General features: G+C 41.7%; 1 protein-coding gene across 1 annotated transcript in view; it reads right to left on the bottom strand.

Moving 5' to 3' along the window:
- Positions 1-286: 286 nt before the first annotated feature.
- The window catches only part of SDHA (succinate dehydrogenase complex flavoprotein subunit A), a 30,441-nt gene continuing 9,684 nt past the window's right edge, over positions 287-21,043 (bottom strand). The window contains exons 4-15 of the mRNA XM_079781093.1: positions 18,883-19,026; positions 18,446-18,610; positions 17,066-17,214; positions 16,050-16,174; positions 14,207-14,375; positions 13,144-13,339; positions 12,208-12,379; positions 10,384-10,502; positions 4,713-4,824; positions 4,476-4,606; positions 2,412-2,525; positions 287-515 (exon numbers count right to left, since the gene is read on the bottom strand). Of these exons, the coding sequence (XP_079637219.1) occupies positions 429-515; positions 2,412-2,525; positions 4,476-4,606; positions 4,713-4,824; positions 10,384-10,502; positions 12,208-12,379; positions 13,144-13,339; positions 14,207-14,375; positions 16,050-16,174; positions 17,066-17,214; positions 18,446-18,610; positions 18,883-19,026 (1,683 nt within the window). The 3' untranslated portion in view covers positions 287-428. The remainder of the gene's footprint in view (positions 516-2,411; positions 2,526-4,475; positions 4,607-4,712; positions 4,825-10,383; positions 10,503-12,207; positions 12,380-13,143; positions 13,340-14,206; positions 14,376-16,049; positions 16,175-17,065; positions 17,215-18,445; positions 18,611-18,882; positions 19,027-21,043) is intronic.

The raw sequence follows: 21,043 nt of genomic DNA, 5'->3' as shown, positions 1-21,043 counted from the left end.
GGTCTTCTGCCAATTATACTTAAAAAAATGTTAACAATGCCAACAGAAAAAGAAAAAAAAAATGACAAGCTATACTAAGGTAAAATTTCTCATTTGTGAGTGGTAAACATCCAGAAGCTTGCCATCATCACACCTTCTTTGCAAAACAGGACTCTCATACATTTCTGGTGGGAATGCAAAATGCCACAGCCCTAAGAAAGGGAATTTTACAAAAGGTGACTCAGCAATTCTACACCCAGGACTCCACCTCAAAGAAACTGTCAAAGAGAAACGACTTCACACACAGTTATTCATTGTGGCTTTGATTACTGGCAAGCCACTGATCTTTATTGAGATGGCACTCCTTATTCACTAGAGTACAGAATTTTATTTGAGCACGTCTGTGAGCTATTATACATAATTACAAAAGCGAGTCAACTTCGGTCTCATCAGTAGGAGCGAATGGCTGGGGGGACTGTGGCACAGTCAGACTCATTTAAAGTTTTGTCGATTACCGGTCTGTATTTCAGAGAAACCTTAAACAGAAGAGTTGGTAGTAAGTTGAGGCACAAAAATGTACTAACAGCACTATCATATGCTCTTGAAAAATTAACCATAAAAGTAGATTTTCAGACAAATAGGCAGGCACTTAGATAAAACCTTGGATATGCTGTCATACTTAAAAGTATCTTTATACTGTGTATTTACTTCCATTGTATTCTACTTGCAAGTGAATATTTACATATACACACATAAGGAAAAGATTGTACATTCACAAAATGAAGGAAATATTTCAAAATTACAATATTTCTAATTGGTGAGTTTATAAATGTCAATTTTCTTTATTCTTCTTGTACTTTCTAACATGAGCATGTATTTCTTTTATGATCATCAAACCAAACAGCCCTGACCAGTGTGGCTCAGTTGCACAGAAGGTCACCGGTTCGATTCCCCGGTCAAGGCACATGCCCAGGTTACCAGTTCCATCCCCAGGCAAGGTGCGTGCAGGAGGCAAGCAATCAGTGTTTCTCTCTCTCTCTCCCTCCCTCCCTCTCAAAAATCAATAAAACATATTTTTTAAAAATAGGGTTGTACTGGGAGAGGGAAGTCTGACTTCTTATATAGTCAGAAAATAGCCTTCATGAAAAATTATGAAAATGAAAATGACTGACTGCCCAGATTAAAATATATTTTATTGATTTTTTACAGAGAGGAAGAGAGGGATAGAGAGTTAGAAACATCGATGAGAGAGAAACATCGATCAGCTGCCTCTTGCACACCCCCTACTAGGGATGTGCCCGCAGCCAAGGTACATGCCCTTGACCGGAATCGAACCTGGGACCCTTGAGTCTACAGGCCGACGCTCTATCCACTGAGCCAAACCGGTTTCGGCTGACTGCCCAGATTAAACAGTCATAGTGGGCTCTATGTATATGCATATATTTAATCCTCACCCAAGGACATGTTTATTGATTTTAGAGAGAGGAAGGGGGAGAGGAAGAGAGAGAGAGAGAGAAACGAGAAAAAGGGAGAGGGAGGAACACTGATCAATTGCCTCCCACATGTGCCCAACTGGGAATCAAACCCGAAACCTTTTGGAGTACAGAACAATGCTCCAAGCAATTGAACCACATGGGTGTAGGCACTCTATATTAAGTGATGACCACAAAGCACAACTTAATTTCTGTAGACCCAGATAAAGGATCAAGACTATGCTTACAAGTTATTAAAAGCTTAGGGGTAGCCCTAGCTGGTTTGGCTCAGTGGATAGAGCTTCAGCCTGTGGACTGAAGGGTCCCAGGTTCGATTCTAGTCAAGGGCACATGGCTGGGTTGTGGGCTCAATCTCCAGTAGGGGGCTTGCAGGAGGCAGCCAATCAATGATTCTCATCACTGATGTTTTTTTCTCTCTCTCCCCCTCTCTGAAATCAATAAAAACACATTAAAAAACAAAAAAAGCTTAGGGGTAAATACTTTGTATCTTAATTTCTATCTTAACGGTGACAAAAATGCCCAATGGGTGAGACCAGAAGCTTCTATTGCAATCTCAGCTGGCTCACCCCCCCCCCTCTGCTTGCTCCCTGAATCCCCTGGGCTTCCCTGAAGCTGCTCCCAGGTGGTCTAGCCAATGGAGGGGAAGTGGAGAGGGGTGTTTTCCTTTCCCAGCCCCCACTCTCCATGGGCTCAGGTTTCACCATTTCAGACCCTGCCACCAAGTCATGGGGGCTTACTCCCTGACCATCAGCAATGCTGTGGAAGACCAGTCCTGCTGAATGATGCTGAGTTCTGTTTCCAGGCAGAAGCATGACTGACAGTGTCTTTTTCAGTGGTGTCTCAAATCTATCAGCAGTCGATTTAAACCCACGGTGCTTCTCCCAGTTCATTAAATGCATGTGTCAGTGCACATATAAGCAAACCACATTCCCCACCTACCTTCCCAGTCCCAACATCCACATAGGAAAGGGTGTGCTTCCTCCAATGCTGCTCAAATGGCTTCTTCTGCTGCCCCTGGATGGGCTTGGTATAGTCATACTCGTCAACCCGGTCCTGAGGCCAAGAAAGGAAATACATTTCAGAAAGCATCGACAATTACATTCCCAATTTCTTATTACGCTAACAGAGCAATATAACCACAAAATATGGCAAACTCATTAAACTGATACATGAGAGATGGGTCTAATAGGAACCCCACATCCCACTCAATAAGGAGGTCCCACTGTCCCAAGCAGACCTTGTTCAGACAGCCAGAACCTTCCTAGTCCATGTTCCATCCCAGGTCTGCCCCTCTACAATGAAAACCACTTGTGTACATCTCATCTAAAAGAACATGTAACACAGTGCAACTAAGTTACATGGGAATGGAGAAACGAGATGTGCCAGCCATTTACCAGCCATCAGCCTTAGTTATTGGTAAGCCCCTCATTCTGTACCAGCTCATCTCAGAACCCCACTTTACTTATTCCATTTCTACCACAGCCCAAGTCCTGACAAAGTCAAGATCCCTGAGGTCAGGCCACACAGCCGGGCAGTGGGTTTCTGCAGCAGGAAGGGTCCAGAGTTCAGTTTATGTGCTTTTATGCACTTAAACATTTACCAAAAACTTTATCTTTTTGCTCTGTACTCTGGGAGATTTCACCTTCTTTCAGCCTTTTTAATTTAAATGTTTCAGTCTTAGCAAATTATATTAAAATTTTCAAAATCTCGTAAAGAGAAGCTATTAACTTGCACATGGTAATGGACAGGCCATACAAGAGCCTCTTCATATAAAACCCCAAAGATCCAAACACTTGTTATTTCTTCGGGATGGGGCAAGTGTGGGAGTGGGCAGAGGCAAGACCTTTTACCTAGGGGCACGCAAGCCATAGCACAATGTTTTACTTCTAAACATATAAGGACAAGACTTGCTCTCCTGGGGTGAGTGGGTTCTACATGCTGACTAAATGAAATGAAGACTTCATCGCGACAAGAACTACCAATCCACAGCCTGGAGAAGCTTCCAGTTCTTCCGTACACATGATGAATGTGCTTACCAATCTCTTACTTCACACCAAGTAAACAGCAAATCTAATCCAGCCCCAATCAGTAGAGAATCAATCAGACTCTCAGTAAATCAAGATCCTCTTGCTGGGCCGATGTGGCTCAGTGGTTGAATGTCGACCTATGAACCAGGAGGTCACAATTTGATTCCTGGTCAGGGCACATGCATGGGTTGTGGGCTCAATCCCCAGTGTGGAGCGTGCAGGAGGCAGCCGATCAATGATTCTCTGATATCATTGATGTTTCTATCTCTTTCTCCCTCTCCCTTCCTCTCTGAAATCAATAAAGATATATTTAAAAAAAAAAGAGAGAGAGAGAGAGATCCTCTTTACTTAGCCAATCTTCCACTAATCCTTTAGGTAGACTGGTAAGGCTGTCAGCAACCCAAACACTGTCCTAGATAAGAGTCTGTGTGCCTGTCTGGGGGAAACTGGCCCACAGCTTGCTGATATTATTCATCCTTAAACGACACTTGCCCCAAGCTCCTCTGCCCGCGATTTTTTGCTCATAAGCTGATTGCTCTTTTCTGGCAGAATCTGACAAGTGTGCTCTGCAGAAAAACCAGCTTCTTTAAAAATGCTGTGGCCCCAACACAAGGACCCATAATCACAGGCCCAAAATGATGATTTACTCATCATTTTAAATCACTAAGGTAGCATTTTCTGGCCACAGTACTCGAGCTGCAGCCTAACCTTCGCCCTAATGAGGAAAACTGCACTCTGCTTAGAGATGCCACAGTTAGTAGCGAGAGATACTGACTCAAAGCCAGAAAAAAAGTCCTGTGGTACAAATACCTTGAGAACACAGCTATGGAAGTTACCAGGAGGAAAGAAAAGCATGTTTCTCAATTTACTTCTCTCACTTTACTCAAATGGAGCAAATGTGGAGAAATTGCAGAGTCAGTTAGGGATGCCCATGGGAAGGACATGTGGTGCACATGAGTGTGTCACGAAGGCCCACCTTGTAATCTTCCCGAGCATGAGCGCCACGTGACTCCTTCCGGGCCTCTGCTCCATAAATGGTCTGAAGCGCACAGAGCATCAGGTTCTGCAGCTCCAAGGTCTCCATCAAGTCTGTGTTCCAGACCATTCCTGGGGACACAAGAGCCACCCATGAGAGACTGCCAGGATGGGGCTAAATCATGGCTGAATGGGAATCCTGCACCCCAACTATGTGCAGGGGCCTGGAACTGCTCACCTCTGTCAAACGTCTTCAGGTGTTTCAGTTCCCCGTAGAGCTGGCTGATTTTCTCACAGCCCTCCTGTAACACACTGCCCACACGGAACACTGCGGCATGATTCTGCATCGACTGTAACACAAAAGATCATTGGGATATCAAACAAAGAAGCCATATCAAAAACTGCTAAACCTTCAGATTTTCCTCTTGTGCATTTCCTTTTCTGTAAAATATTTATGTAAATTAAGTAGAAAAACTAGGAAATTTAGACTGGTTATTACTCTGAATTTTAAAATGAAACTTTGTGAGATACTGTTATGCAACTTTCAAATGTACAATACAGTATTATTAACTGGTCACCATGCTGTACATTACATCCCGAAGACTTAAGATTCCACATGAGAGTATATGGTAATTGTCTTTCTCTGACTTACTTCACTTAGCATAATACCCTCCAGGTTCATCCATGTTGTTGCACATGGCAAAAGTTCCTTCTTTTTTATGGCTGAATAATACTCCACTGTACATATGTGCCACATCTTTAAACACTTATCTGTCAATGTTTCCATGATTTGGCAATTGTAAATGGTGTTGCAGTGAACACAGAGAACATGTATCTTTTTGAGTTAGTGTTTTTCTTTGGATAAATACCTAGGAGTGGAATTGCTGAATCAATAGTTCCATTTTAACTTTCTGAGGAACCTCCATACTCTTTCATAGTGGCTGCACCAATTATTTACATTCCTACCAACAGTGCACGAGGATTCCCTTTTCTCCACATTCTCACCAACGTACTTCTTTTTGATAACAGCCCTTCTGACAGGTGAGGCAATATCATATTATGGTTTTGATTTGCATTTCCTTGATAATTAATGATGTTGAACATATGTGCCACATCTTTAAACACTTATCTGTCAATGTTTCCATGATTTCATGTACCTGTTGGCCATTTGTATGTCTTCTTTGGAAAAATGTCTATTAAGATCCTATGCCCAATTTTAAATCGGATTTTTTTTTTCTATTAAGGTGTATGAGTACTTTATATATTTCATATATTAGTCCATTAGATATATGATTTACAAATATTTTCTTCCATTCCATAGGTTGTCTTTTCAAAATTTTGTTGGTTTTTCCCTTTCCAGTGCAGAAGCTTTTTAGTTTGATGTAGTCTGACTTGTTATACTTTAGCTGCCAGGCCCCAAAAATCATCAACCAGATCAATGTCAAGAAGCTCACTCCTGTTTTCTTCTAGAAGCTTTATGGTGAAGTCTTACATTCAAGTCTTTAATTCATTTTGAGTTAATTTTTGTGAACGGTGTAAGGTAGTGGTCCAGTTTCATTCTTTGGCTTGTGGCTGTCCAATTTTCCCAATATTGTTTATTGAAGAGACTGTCCTTTCCCCATTGTATATTCTTGACTCCTTTGCAATAAATTTATTGGCCACACATGCATGGATTTCTGCTCTCTCTATTCCATTTCACTCATCTACATATCTGTTTTTATGCCAATACCATACATACTGCTTTGATTACTGTAGCTTTGTAATATATTTTGAAATCAGAGAGTGCTATGCATCCAGCTCTGTTTTTTATTTTCATTATGACTGTGGCTATTTGGGATCATTTGTGGTTCCATACAAATTGTTTGTAAGATTAGTTTTAAATGAAAAATGCCATTGGAATTTTGATAGGGATTGCACTGAATCTGAAAATTGCTTTGGGTACTATGGACAACTTAACATTAATTCTTACTATTATTCTTAAGCACAGAATCTCTTTCCATTTATTTGTCTTTTCAGTTTTTTTTTTTTAAATATTTTTATTGATTTCAGAGAGGAAGGGAGAGGGAGAAACATAAATGATGAGAGAATCATTGATCAGGTGCCTCTGCATGCCTCCTAGTGGGGATGGAGCCCACAATGCCGGCATGTGCCTTGACCGGAGCCAAACTGTGACCTCCTGGTTCATGGTTCAATGCTCAACCACTGAGCCACACCAGCCGGGCCTTCTTTTTCTTTCATCAGTGTGTTATAGTTTTTAGTATACAAGTTTTTCACTTCCTTGGTTACATTTATTCCTATGTATTTTGTTCTTTTTGCTGCAAATGTAAATTGGATTATTTTCTTAATTTCTCTTTCTTTTACCTCATTATCAGTATATAGAAACGCAACAGATTTTTGTATGTTGATTTTGTATCCTGCAACTTGAGTGAATTTATTTATTGGTTCTAGTAGGTTTTCTTTGGTAGACTCTTTAGGGTTTTCTATAAACAGTATCATGTCATCTGCAAATAGTGAGTTTTACTTCTTCTCTAGTCTACTCTAATAAAAGAGAAAAATGCTAAAAAAAAAAAAAAAAAGAGAGAGAGAGAGAAATGCTAATTGACTGTACCTTCGCTATGCCCACAGACAATCAGAGAGAGTATGCAAATTAACCCAACAAAGATGGCGGTTAATTTGCATACACTGAGGGAGGGAGGAGTGAAGTCTGAAGACAGCATAGAAGGAAGAGGGAGGGAAAGCAGAAAGCAAGGCGGCTGCCAGAGGGAAAGCGCGGGCGGGGTGGGCGGTGCCCGCTTGCAGGAATCTTCCTGCAATGGGCCCCTAGTTTAGACATATTTTAGTTCTTTTTTTTGACTTACTGCTCTGGCTAGGACTTCCAATACTATATTGAATAAAACTGGCTAGAGTAGGTGTCCTTGTCTTGTTCATGATCTTAGAAGAAAAGTTTTCAGCCTTTCACCATTAAGTATAATGTAAGCTATGGGCTTGTCATTTATGGCCTTTACTATGTTGAGATGTATTCTTTCTATACCCACTTTGTTGAGAGTTTTGATCATAAATGGCTGTTAAAATAAAGTTTTGATTAAAGCTTTTAATACATAGTGGCAGAAAGGACATAAGCTCTCTATCCTTGAATACCAGAGGAGACAGCAGCTACATGAGGGCTATAGAATACCTTCTCACCCCACTCACAAGGCTTGGTGTTAAATGTTACAAGAGCCAGCAGGTGCCCCTTTGGTGATGCAAACTAAGAATTGCTGAGATAATTAGGTGGTTAGCAGTGAGTGCTGAGGTGGTAGGTCACAGAGAGGCCTGTGAACCCTCACTGCTTGCTCTGTTGGTTATTCTGTAGAAGCTCCTCATATATTAAATACCTTTAGAGTTTTACCGTTTATGCTCATAAGAAATGTGATATGAAATAAACTTGAAAATTATTTTAGGTATGATGAGAAGTAGAATCTACCTGTTTCCTATCATTTACAGAATAACCTTTCATCACTCTTAAAAAACCCCTTTATCATATGCTAAATCCCACCACGTACTGAGGCCTATTTCTGGACTTGATTTTGTTCTACTGACTAGCTGTCTCTTCCTCTACCACTATCAAAGTAATGTAGCTTTATAATTTAATTCCATTTAATAGGCATCTCACCTACTTCCTTAGAATGATGGATCACTATAAGATTATAATGTACCCCATCAAGGTTTTTCATGAAGAGCAAATGGAAAAAAACTGTCTTAGAATCTAGTAAATATTAGTTAATACATTATGTTCTCAGTACTTCTTATTTTTTCACACCCCTTTTACATAGAGTAAAAAGGTTAGGTTTAGCCCTATCTGGTTTGGCTCAGTGGATAGAGCATCAGCCTGCGGACTGAAGGGTCCCAGGTTTGATTCCCAGTCAGGGCACATGCCTGGGCTGTGGGCGATCCCCAGTAGGGGGTGTGCAGGAGGCAGCCAATCAATGATTCTCTCTCATCATTGATGTTTCTATCTCTCTCCCTCTCTCTTCCTCTCTGAAATCAATTTATATATATATATATATATATATATATATATATATATATATATATATATATATTTTTTTTTTTTTTAATGTATTTTATTGATTTTTACAGAGAGGAAGAGAGAGGGATAGAGAGTTAGAAACATCGATGAGAGAGAATCATCGATCAGCTGCCTCCTGCACACCCCCTACTGGGTATGTGCCTGCAACCAAGGTACGTGCCCTTGACCGGAATCGAACCTGGGACCTTTCAGTCTGCAGGCCGAAGGCTCCATCCACTGAGCCAAACCTGTTTTGGCAATAAAAATATATATTTTAAAAAATTAAAAATAAAGGTTAGGTTTATTCAAGGTATTTTAAAATCTTTTGGCTGTACTGTGAATAAGATACTAACTTTTGAATGGGTTATTGCGGGCATCTTGGAAAACTACTGATTTTTGCAAACAAATCTTGTATCCAAACCCATTATTTAATTCTTGCATTGTTTTTATTAGTTTTTCAATTTATTCTCTTGGAATTCTTAGGTAATCATATCTCTTCAATACTTACCTAATTTCCTTTTTGTTTCTTATTGTACAAGTTGGAAAGAGCAAAAAAAATTATCCCCTCCCCCTTACCCCCCCCTCAAATGTAAATTCTACCAGGGCAGGAATTTTTGTGTTTTGTTCAATGCCGACTCTGGCATCTAGAACACTGCCTGGCTCACAGTAGATACCAGTACATGCCTTCTTTGGTGGAAGAGTGCTTCCTATTTCAAAGTCTCTCATGGATTTGCCATTTCCATTACCCATATAACACAATGGCACATCTGTCCTAGCTGGCTCCCTATCCCTGATATGAGCACCCTACAAAAGTCCTGCAGAGGATCACAAAAACATACTTCTGTTCCCTCACTCATGCTATTTTCCTTACCAGTCCATGAAACCTTCTTGAAGCCCAGTTTCACCTGAAGACGAAAGTTGCATGGCTGTTTGCAAGTCTTTTTCTTTTGGTGGTATCTGTGTGTATGTGCCACTGGACCCTTTCCAGAATATGACTAAAGTAAAGGCTTCTTTTCAGAAAATATCTCCAACAGAAATTCTTACAAATAATTTCAAGTGGACAGAGAGTTCATTCATAGACCAAGAATCCCTGTACTAGAAGAATTAGATCAACAAAAATGTTATTTTTTATTGATCTAAATCTGTGTTATCCAATACAGTAACCACTAACCACATGTACCTACTTACATTAAATTAAAATTAGATAAATTTAAAATTTAGTTCCTCAATCAACTGGCTATATTTCATATGCTCTATAGTCACAAGTGGTTAAAGATACAGAAGGTTTCCACCCTCACAGAATGTTCCACCAGACATGCTGATTTAGAAGGTAAAATACTCTGACAGTAATCAATGCACAGATTACAGTTTCCACCCTCAATCAGTGCACACCTCTTCCTATTTTATTTACAGCCATCAGTGGTCCAGTATAAAGACAGTTGCCAGAACTGCTGAAAGCTAGGTGTGATGATGAGATTAATTTATCAGCAATGAGATATGCTGGGCTTTCAGGAAGCCTGCTAAAAGGAAGCTTCCAGCTGTGAACTGAGCTTGGACCTTCCACTGTCCCTCCTCCTTCAGGCTGTGACGTATACAGGATGGCCAGGGATGGATGATGCGAGGAAGGAAGCCCACACACAAGCATCCTGAGCATACGAGAGAAGGCTGAGTCTCTGATGCTGCAGTTGCTATTTCTGCCCTTGGCATTCTATGTAGAAAGACATACACTTCTCTTATTTGAGCTCTTTTGTACTTCTACTTGATACAGGAAAAAATATGTCCTTCTGCTACTGACCCCAAACCCCAGCGCAGGGCTATCAATGTGGCGGTCTGCTTACTCAGAGTGTGTGCAGGTTCTTACCTTCTGCATGTTGAGTCGTAGTTCCGATGTTCTTATGCTTCCATCAGCAAATCTCAACTTGTCAAGATTCATGACAGATTCTTCCCCAGCATTTGCTTTAATAGGGGGAACTTTATCTCCTAAAGAATAAAAAGGCTAGAATTTAACTTCTGAAAAACACTGAGAAAAAACAGACGAGTTTAATGACACCAAATGTGTATTTTTTTTAACCTTTTAGGGAGTTTGGAAAATGCACCTGAAACTCTACCTGGACCACCCTATACCCGAGGAATCATCTGTTGACTTGGGGTTAAAAAGTAAACATAAAAATAAAATGCCTGGCAAAAGTAGGTGTCCAATAAGCAATTTTTGAAAGAATAAAAGATAAACCATCATTTAAGTTTAGAAGTTAGATTTATGCAAACAAACTTTGCACCATTATTCTCTGTTATGGGGAAAATGGCATCCTTCGGAATGGCGGTTCTCCGCAAATCTGCCAACCCCTCCTTCCAACAGGCCTGGCCAGCTGTTTACATCTCCTGCTGATCCTGACCCTTGTACCCACGTACCTAACCTACACCTCAAGGTTTGCCCTTCTCGACTTTCTGGGAAGATAATGTTTGAGGACTTTTAAGGCTTTTTTGGGATGACGCTTCCTTCAGCATATAATATACACCGGAGGTGTGAAATGCAGGAGACAAAGGTCTGCAAGTAAAGCAGGGCACTGGCCGCTCCGATCTGCCTGAGCTCTTCTAGGCAGGCTGCTGTTCTGGTTTGCTTTTATGTTTTAAAAATTATCATTTAGTAAAATTGACATTTTTTCTTTAGGTGCATAGTTCTACACATTTTAATAAACATACAAATTCCTGTAACCACCATAATCAGGATACAGAATAGGGTTTAAACACTTTAATTTTTAAAATATTTTGAGGGAAGTAGTGGTGCAAACAGTTTCTCCTTTCCTTTTTGCACTTTAAAAAAGTGAAGTATAATTAAAGTACAATACCAGTTTTTGTGTGTAGTTTTTTAAGTTTGGACAAAGAGTTACATAGCCTTCCTCACAAGCAGGATATAGTCCCTGACAACCACTTTTCAGAAAGTTATATTTATAGAATCATACAAATGGGTTAATTCCTGCCTTTGACACAATGGCTGGAGGCAAGGCCCCACTTCTGCATTTCAGCCTGGAGTTGTGGTGGTCAGAGCATGGAAGTGTCTCTGTGAAGACAGACCCTTGGGAAGGTCAGAGCAAGAGTAAACTGTCCTGTTCTCAGGGGTACATAGTACTTTTTCCTCTGAAAATATTTAAAATTACCACACAAAGAAATTCATTGCTTAAAACACATTCTATCACTTAAGTGCAGCCACGACCCCATCCTTTGTTTTGTTTGCATTCAGCCAGCCCTTTCTCCTTTAGCAGATTATACTTTGTTTTTAGAATGGCCTAAATTACTTTTCTATAAGTACCAAAAAATTATATATTCATTTATATCTATGATTTAAAATATTTCATTGCAACCAAGTAATTTATACCAGGCAAGTAATATGTGATAAATGTCCCTCAAATTAACAATTTCCTAATAGAGATTTTTCTAAGCAGAACATAGTAACTGCAAAAAAAATTTTTTGACCAAACATGTTACTCTCATAACTGTTAAGCTCCCCACCCAGCCTATGTCCAGTCTTAAGTCTGCCACCATGTAAACCTCTGAATTTGTTTCCTCACTTCCAGGGAGAAAACCAGACCACCGCTATATGACCACTAAGCAAATCTTCAATTACAGAACGTGACTTTATAACCTTTTGCTCCTGAAAAAACTGGATAGCTACTTGAAGAAAACATACCGGGTCTGCAGGACTCTGCAATACTCAAGGCACATGCCCGGCCAAAGACGACCAGGTCCAAGAGTGAGTTTGCCCCAAGACGGTTGGCACCATGCACCGAGGCGCAGGCGGCCTCCCCACAAGCGTACAGGCCAGGCACAACCTGGTCCTGGCCGTTCACATGCCTCAGAACCTTCGGAAAAGAGGAATAGATGTAAGAGCACAGTCTGCACAGGCCCTTCCCCACAAACAGCAGCTGCGCTATCAGTCAGAGCAAGGACAGGGTCTTCTCTCGTCTGCAGGGAACCTCCTGTACCGACCCAGTCTCCTCCCTCTGCCTCCGGATACTAGGTTACCCTGTGCTGAGGTCAAAGGACCCCAAACAGCAGCACCTGTAATTTCAATCCCACATTAATTCTCATCAGAAACCTCACCCACCACCTGATTTGACCTCCTGTATTCCCACTCTGTGATTTGGGTTCAGATAAAGGCAGCGTATGGGAACATTAAACTATGAGGTAGAAGATTGAGTTGTAATTCAGTCTTCCAACTTATAACTCATCTATGAAGTGAGAATATAATTCCTACCCACCTCACATGAGGAGGGACTAAAAGCAACTGATTGAAAAGCTCTTTGTGAACTGCAAACCACCCAAACATATACATTATAAAGAACACACAATTTACAAGGTCACTGTAAAAATAACGAGATCATATAGGAAAAAAACTGCAAATGATGTGTACGACTATTTACTAAGAAGGGATTAATAAATTATTAAGATTGTTATTAAGGAGTGAATGCAGTATTGCTCTCCAGTAACAACAATCTAAAGGAAGTGCAGCCTATGAAACAGCAGGTACTTTTTTGAGAAAGACATCTGCCTTTCTCTCTAAGATCTATAGGAACAACTGCGAGGTGGGCCCACTGTCCCCATCCTCCTTCCAGCGTATAGTCACCTGTCCCTTGAAGTTGGTGGGAATGCCACCCATGTTATAGTGCACAGTGGGAAGGACAGGGATCGGCTCCTTGGTGACGTCCACACCCGCAAAGATCATGGCCGTCTCTGAAATGCCAGGCAGGCGCATGGCGAGCTGCTCCGGGGGCAGGTGGTGCAACTGCAGGTAGACGTGATCCTTCTCAGGGCCACACCCTCTGGTAAAAAAGAACAGTACAACATAAGGCAAACAATGATTATAGAAAACGTGAGATTACAAAATAATCGAAGCACATGAGGCTTCTCATTTTTTGATACTGAATAAACCCATTCATTTCTCCTTTTCTAAGCACCCACTATGGGCCAGGGTGGACTCCATACACTGGACACAGCCATGAACAACACACAGACACATATCCTGGCCTCACAGGGCTCACAGTTTGCTACGATTTTCTTGGTAAGTGCATCAGAAAGCCCTTTTATGCCAAATACTCCCAAGTAACATTTGACTTCTCATTTTTTAGTGAAAAAATGTAAAACCTCCAAAGGTCATACCAGCAGATATTTGATGTGTCACCACAGTAAGGCAAAGTGTCAGGCACTGAAGGGCCTAAAGCTGCCTTGTTCAAGAAATAGCCCACACACCTTGAAGGTCCCCAAACAAGGGTTAAAACACAATACAACACCAAAGGCTCCCACACTACTTTCAGGTTGGGGGTGTCATGTCTCACTTCTCCAACACTGACTGTCTCTATCACATACACTTTCACACACAAATTATGTTCCAAAGATTTTTTTAAAAAATCATCCTTGGGTGAGAATTTAAAAAAACAAAAACAAAAAAACTGGCTAAACTTCTCAAAATGTAACTCTCTAGAGATACATAAGCTAACAGACAACAGTCAGAAGTAGCAGAGGCAAAAGCCTGCCTGCCTAAGCAGAGGTAGGGGGTGGATGCTGCAATTCACACAGAAGCCATACCAGTCCATGTTAAAATGTAGGCGTGAACAGCAGCCCCCAAAGAGAAAGGAGGCTCTGTGTGCCTGCATATGCACTCAGGCACATTTGGAGATAATCACACAGACCTTCCTTCACGGATTTCCATAGTCATGGACCGGGACACGACATCTCTGGAGGCCAGGTCCTTTGCCACCGGGGCATATCGCTCCATGAACCTCTCGCCTTGACTGTTGATGAGAATGCCTCCCTCTCCACGGCACCCTTCTGTGATGAGACAACCAGCACCATATATGCCTGCAAAGAACCCAATTAATTGAATATTTATAACCTGTCGATGCTAGACCTATGCAAGTATTTTCTAAAAGATATCTGGAGGGAGAGGGAAGCAAAGGGTATGTAAAGGACATTAAAGTCAACAGAGTAAAACAGAAGAAAAGTTAAGGAATAGTAAGTGCAAAGTTTTTCAATAACAAAAGGCACTGATAAAACTGCAGTGAGGGGGAAAGACAGCTGCAGTGGACAATGATACAGCCCTGCTGAGTACTCTCATTTTAACCTTTCAACATAGCTAAGTATATGTTAAATATCTCAGCTTTTAATTTTTGAACATCCTTTTGCACACTGAAATTGTGGTGACTAGTTGAGGTAAAAAAAAAAATAGCTTGGAACATTTGTATCTAAAGTAACCAAATACCAACAATAGTAATTATTACATAGTTAATACTTATACTGTACTTGCTACGTACAATTCTAAGTTTCCCAATGACTCCAGGTAATATTATCCCCATTTTCAGAAAAGTACAATTAAAGCTCAGTAAGTTGCCCAACATCCAACTGGGAAGGACAGAGACCAAAGTCATGCCTGGCAACACACAAGGTCTGTGCCCTTCACCTCAACTCGGTCCCTCAATGTAATGAAAATGAGAAATGCCACACCATGCTTGTTTTAACAAAGGAGATAGATACATAACGTAATTTTACAGCTAACACTTTCATTCGTACACCAAGAGTTATCTTGCTTTTAAAAGAATGTAAATTCCTGCGTGTTCCTAGTTTCAATGGCATTTTTTCCAGTGGTTTATATCTCACACATTTAAAAGGAAGCATGAGAAATATAGCTTTCAATAAATCACAGGGAATTCAGAACTCTGATTTAATTAAAATAAGTAATTATAAAGCCACCTAATACATTTTTTATTTTTAATCCCTTTCAGGGATCAGAAAGAACATACTGACAGAGCAAGGAGAAAACACAGGTCTAGCTCTCTGTTGACAGGTCAGAAAAAACAACTCAGAAAGAAAAGGTCAGGATGAGTTCATCTCCCAAGAGAGAGATTCTCAGATTCATTTATGGATAGCATTTCCCCAACTCTCTCAAACCTGCAACCCCAGCCGAGACCACCCCGCTTCTGAACCCCACACCTGTACTGTCTGATGACCCAAGATGAGTTCATCTCCACGATGGGCACCCTCACTCATTAGCACCTCATGGAGCCCTACATGTCAGAGCTGCATCCTGATGGCACTCTGTTACTATGGCAGCCTGACGTTCTCCCTACAAAATGAAATCTGCCCATGCCACTTTTCTAGTCACATGTTCTTCCCCTCACTTTCAGGATATTCACTCAGTAAATACTGACTGAGGTCCTACCAGGTGCCAGGCACTGAGAACACAGCAGTAAATGAAACATCTGTCCCTACCTCCCGGAGCTGACAACACAGTGGGTAAGGGACACTGAACAATTGCTGCTTTACAAGTGGGATAAGTACACCTGGGCCAGGTGCAGTTAAGACAGGACCTCCACTACCTTGGGGGAGCAGGGAAAGTCTCCTGAGGAAATGACAAGTTAGGACCCAAGAGATGAGAAAGCGGGCAAGTTTGTATAGGAACTACAGGAAGCATTCCATGAGTACTGAGTGCTTAAAGCACACAAAAGCCTCAGTTCCACGAAAGTAGCCCCATCCTACCTGTGGGGTGGAACTGAACAAACTCCAAGTCCTGGCAGGGAAGGCCTGCCCTGGTGACCATTGCAGTGCCATCTCCGGTGCTGGTGTGGGCAGATGTGCAGCTAAAGTAGGTGCGCCCATAGCCTCTGGAAAAGATAAGCCAGCAGAGAGAGAGTGGTGACTGCACACAGCGCCCCATCGGAATCTGCTTTCTCTAATAGCCCTCAGTGGACAGCAGCCCACCCACCACCACAGGTGCCCTCTGCACACACTACCTGGGCAACTGGGAGGGAAGCCTGGGACAGAGAAGGTACTCTCATTTGTACTTCAGTACTTTTGTGCTGTTTGAGCAATTCCTCTTATGATAAGCATATATCTCTTTTATAATGAAATTTTTAAATGTTTAGGGATTCACCTTTTTAAAGTTAAAATAAGAGACAGATGATATAAAATGGAATCTACTTCTTTTCATCTAATAAACAAACAGCATTTATCTACCTGAGAAATCAGTATTAAACAGTATCCATTGGCCTGGCCAGCATGCCTCGGTGGTTGAGCATTGACCTATAAACAACGAGGTCATGGTTCCGTTCCCGATCAGGGCACATGCCCGGGTTGCAGGAGGCAGCCGATCAATGATTCTCTCTCATCATTGATGTTTTTCTATCTCTCTCTCCCTCTCCCTTCCTCTCTGAAATATGTAAAAATATATTTTAAAAAACACTCCAGTATCCATTAAAGCAAAAGAGATGTTATTCCAGAAAGTGTCATGTGACTCTCTAGGCCTCAGTTTCCTCAAGGGTCCTCCCCACTGCGAACTGATAAGACACTTTCTTGTCTACCTCAGAAGCGGATGATATTGTTGCTCTTGAGACAGGAGGAACTGAGGCTGGCAAAGGTGATTACCCTCACAGGCTAAGTGATGGCCTGTGTCTGAACCACATGTCCAAAATGCCTCTACTTTTATTAGGATAAAGGACCCCTGAAACTCAACTTCCCTACAGAGAAATTGAATACAATAAAAATTAGATTCCTACCCAGTAGCTATAACAGTGTTCTTTGCTCTGATGCGGTGGATGTACCCGTCTTCTATGCACAGTGCAATAACACCACGACATTCCCCATTTTCCATCAGGAGATCCAAGGCAAAATACTCTACAAAATAGCTGGTATCATATCGCAAAGACTAAAATAAAAACAAAAAGAGCCCACATTTAGGGTGTTAAACCAACATATAAGGCAATGCTGTTTATGTGAACTGGTTAAAAACCTTGATGTGGAGTATGTAACAAAAAGATCAGGTAAACCCTGGGAGAGTACCAGGCTGGAAACAAGTCACAGATGCCAACTCACATCAACACAGTGCTGATACTACTGTGAAACACAAAAGGGGTTCTACTCCTGGCTGTATAAACAAAACATAAAAAGGTGCACACACATCAGTGCATGCAAGGACACTGACTCCAGAAGCGACTGGTAATGTGCTCACATATCCCTTATTTGCACACATCCTAATAGGCATTATAGGCTCTCTGGCACCACACGCAGCTTGATACTAGAGCTGGGCCCCACAGGCCACAGGGTCTCGACTTAGGCTGAGCTGAATTATACGGGATCTGCTGGCCCTATGCAGCCATTTAGTCTAAATAAAACAAAACTTTCAGCCCCTCAGCACATCAGCCACATTTGTGATGGTCACATGTGGTGGGAAGCTGCTGGATTGGACAGCCCAGATAAGCATATTTCTATGGCAGCAGAAGGGTCTACTGAACAACGGTGGCCCAGGCCCTGAATCTGACAGTCCTCTTGGCTAATGGAAGGGTCTCTCATGAAACTGTTAGCTCCCTACGTGACACACAATCCCATGGGATGAGCAGGTCCTGTTACATATTTGTCAACACACTTGGCCAGAAAAGCCACTGGTGTTCTAACACTTGCAAATCAATGGCCTGTCCCATTTATAAACAAGAGTTCAGAATACTGATTATTCTGAATCAACATTATTCAGAAGATTGATTACTGGGCCATGCCGAGGTTGATCCTGATTATCCAGTGACTACTAGTCCTTAAGTCTTAGTCCAGTTTTAACAGTTAAGTATTAAATCAATCAGTTCATGAACTCAAGAGTTGGTCAAAGGGCCTTAAAATACATGCTCTGCTCTTATACTTGCAGTGTGACAGATTACAAGTTCAAATCTGGTATGTAATGATTATCAATTTAGTTTTCTAAAATAGATACTTTCCAATTAACAATTACTACAAATGGCCTACCGTTATTCTGTTGCTTTTTATGACACTCCTTAGGCTGACATTTTGATACTCTGACACATCCCCAGGTGGCCTGTCTTCGGCTCATCACCACATGCTTGGCCAGACTGGACCATGTCCCATCACCCCGGGCACCCAGGGCGCCTCACCCTTCCATACAACGTGTGCAGCAGTGAGTGGCCGGTGCGGTCAGCGACACAGCAGCACCGATGGGCTTGTCCGCCTTTCCCAAACTTGAGGCTCTGTCCCCCAAAGGCCCGCTGGTAGATCTTCCCATCCTTGGTTCTGCTAAATGGCATGCCATAATTCTCTAGCTGTGAAACAAAAACAAATACCTATTACTTTAGAGGAATCAAGGCACTCATGGCTAATTTATTCCGAGCAACTTCAACCTAAATCTGCAAACCCAACACTAATATATTCTATGAAAAGGTCAACACTTCAGGAAAGATAAAAATTTCCTTATTAAATTAATTGAATGGTTAATAGCAGAAAATATTTCCCTTGTTATATTGGCTCGACACCATCCTTTTCTGCTGACCACACCTGCCTCAATCCCATTAGAAACAGACTGTGAGGACCTTACCTCAATCACAGAGGCGGGGGCCTGCTCTGTCATGTAGTGGATGGCATCCTGGTCTCCCAGCCAGTCAGAGCCCTTCACGGTGTCATAGAAGTGCCACCTCCAGTTGTCCTCCTCCATGTTCCCCAGAGCAGCATTGATTCCTCCCTGGAAACACAAAGCAACTTTATGAGCTACAACTGGGAGCCCCATGGCATCTTCCAGGCTCATCTCTCCCTGGCCCCTCCCCGGGAACTGGATTTGGAGGAAGCTGAGTACTTATAAGGTAACGATCCGTGAATGACCTGACTACAGACCAATTCCAGGACCTTCCTTAGCAGAGGGAGGCAGCACTGCATGACAGATTCCAAATCACGCCTCCTCCCCTTAACAAGCTAATGACACGGGCCAAGTTACTGCATCCCTCGGCCTCAGTCTCCTGAACGGGACATGAAGCTAAACTCCTCGAAGAGTTATCTGGAGAACTAAGCGAGAGGTTACATGTGCAACTCTTCTTACCAAACCTGGCACATAAAAGGTACTCAACAAATCTGGATAATTTTATGACAAAATGTTTCTAATAGTAATTTGTGGACATGTGTTAAAGATGAGAAGCACTTACTGCCAAGTAATACACTCCAAATTTAAGAGTCACACTCCCCACATCCTCTTCCATTTGCTGTGCATGATCACCCCATCCCTGCCTCCACCCCTCAGAGGCACAGAAAACGTAGCACAGGGATAAATGTTAAGGCTCGCCCTTACCCCCACAACTTAAAATTGGATTCCTCCTCTTTAGATAATCTTTTTTTCACAAATAAAGGCACACTTCCTAACTTACCTCTCTTTTTTCCAATTGTTATTCAATCACAACTTTTGAATCAAGCACACCCACATTGGAATTCCTTCCCCACTTAGTGCTGCTGTGCCTCAGTTTCCCAAATTATGTGTTAGGACAAAATGATTCACTGGCAGACAGTGAGGAACCTTGTTACTTCCTCCCTCCCTTCTCCAACCCCTCCAACTGTAAACTCAAACGCAATCCTGATAAAATATGTTAAGTATTAGAGTAGTGCCAGATACAGAAAGCTGGTTTAAAATAACACAAAAATACTTGGCCCAGTGCATGCATAAGAGCTATTTATTTTATTGCTACTCTTAGTAAGAATCAGGGCCATAGATGCCTGGTCTTCTGGGCATTCCTAGTACTCTTCAGACTTTCTCAGGCCGTGGCCTGTCTTGTCCTTCAATTAAACCTCTCTTTTCTCAAGAACCAACATTCAAGTTAAGCTATCCTTTCCTTATTCTTTTTATTAAAACTGCACTACCTGAACATATCTTGCAATATTATTTAGAATTATCTATTTGTATTTTTCCTTTTAGACAACAAATTCTCCAAAGGTATATATTATTTATTCTCTAGTTTACAAAGCATAGCTTAGAACAAAGTATCTGGACAACTAAGTTCCGGAAGAACGCTGCTGGACACTGATACAGGCTGCTCCAGACTAGGGTGGCTTTAATGGTCTGTCTAAAGAGATACTCTCTGTTGACTCTATAAAAAAACAGACAGTAAAATATGATTTGGGAATACTACCTGTATGCAAGCTGGACACACCTACAGTGTGCCTAGAATGAAAGAACAAATTATGAAATCACCTTTAATTTTTCACCTTATTTATGTCTTCTTCCCTAAATTCAGAGCCACTGTTTTTCTGTCCTGAACATTCATGCCCTCATGAAAGCGCATCGCCACCACACTTAATAAGGATGCAGCAGTAACCACAAGATTCAGAGCAGACAGAAAACAAGCCTACAGCCCTAGCTGGCTTGACTCAGTGGCTAGAGCGTTGGCCTGTGGACTGAAGGGTCCCAGGTTCAATTGCAGTCAAGGGCACATGCCCAGGTTGTGGGCTCCATCCCCAGTAGGGGGTGTGCAGGAGGCAGCCAATCAAGGATTCTCTCTCATCACTGATGCTTCTATCTCTCCCTCCCTCTTCCTCTCTGAAATCAATAAAAATATTTTTTTAAAAAATAATTAAAAAAAAAAAAAAGAAAAGAAAACAAGCCTACAGACACTCATTTCAGACTGGTAAATGCAACAAAGGAAGTTAAACCAAGAAGAGCTTGGGGGAGTAGGTGGAGTGGTCAGAGAAGACCTGTGTGTGACTAGAGCAGAAACAAG

The sequence above is a fragment of the Cnephaeus nilssonii genome, assembly GCF_951640355.1.
Source record: "Cnephaeus nilssonii genome assembly, chromosome: 2".
Lineage (NCBI taxonomy): Eukaryota > Metazoa > Chordata > Mammalia > Chiroptera > Vespertilionidae > Cnephaeus > Cnephaeus nilssonii.
This window is presented reverse-complemented; position numbering and strand designations above follow the sequence as displayed.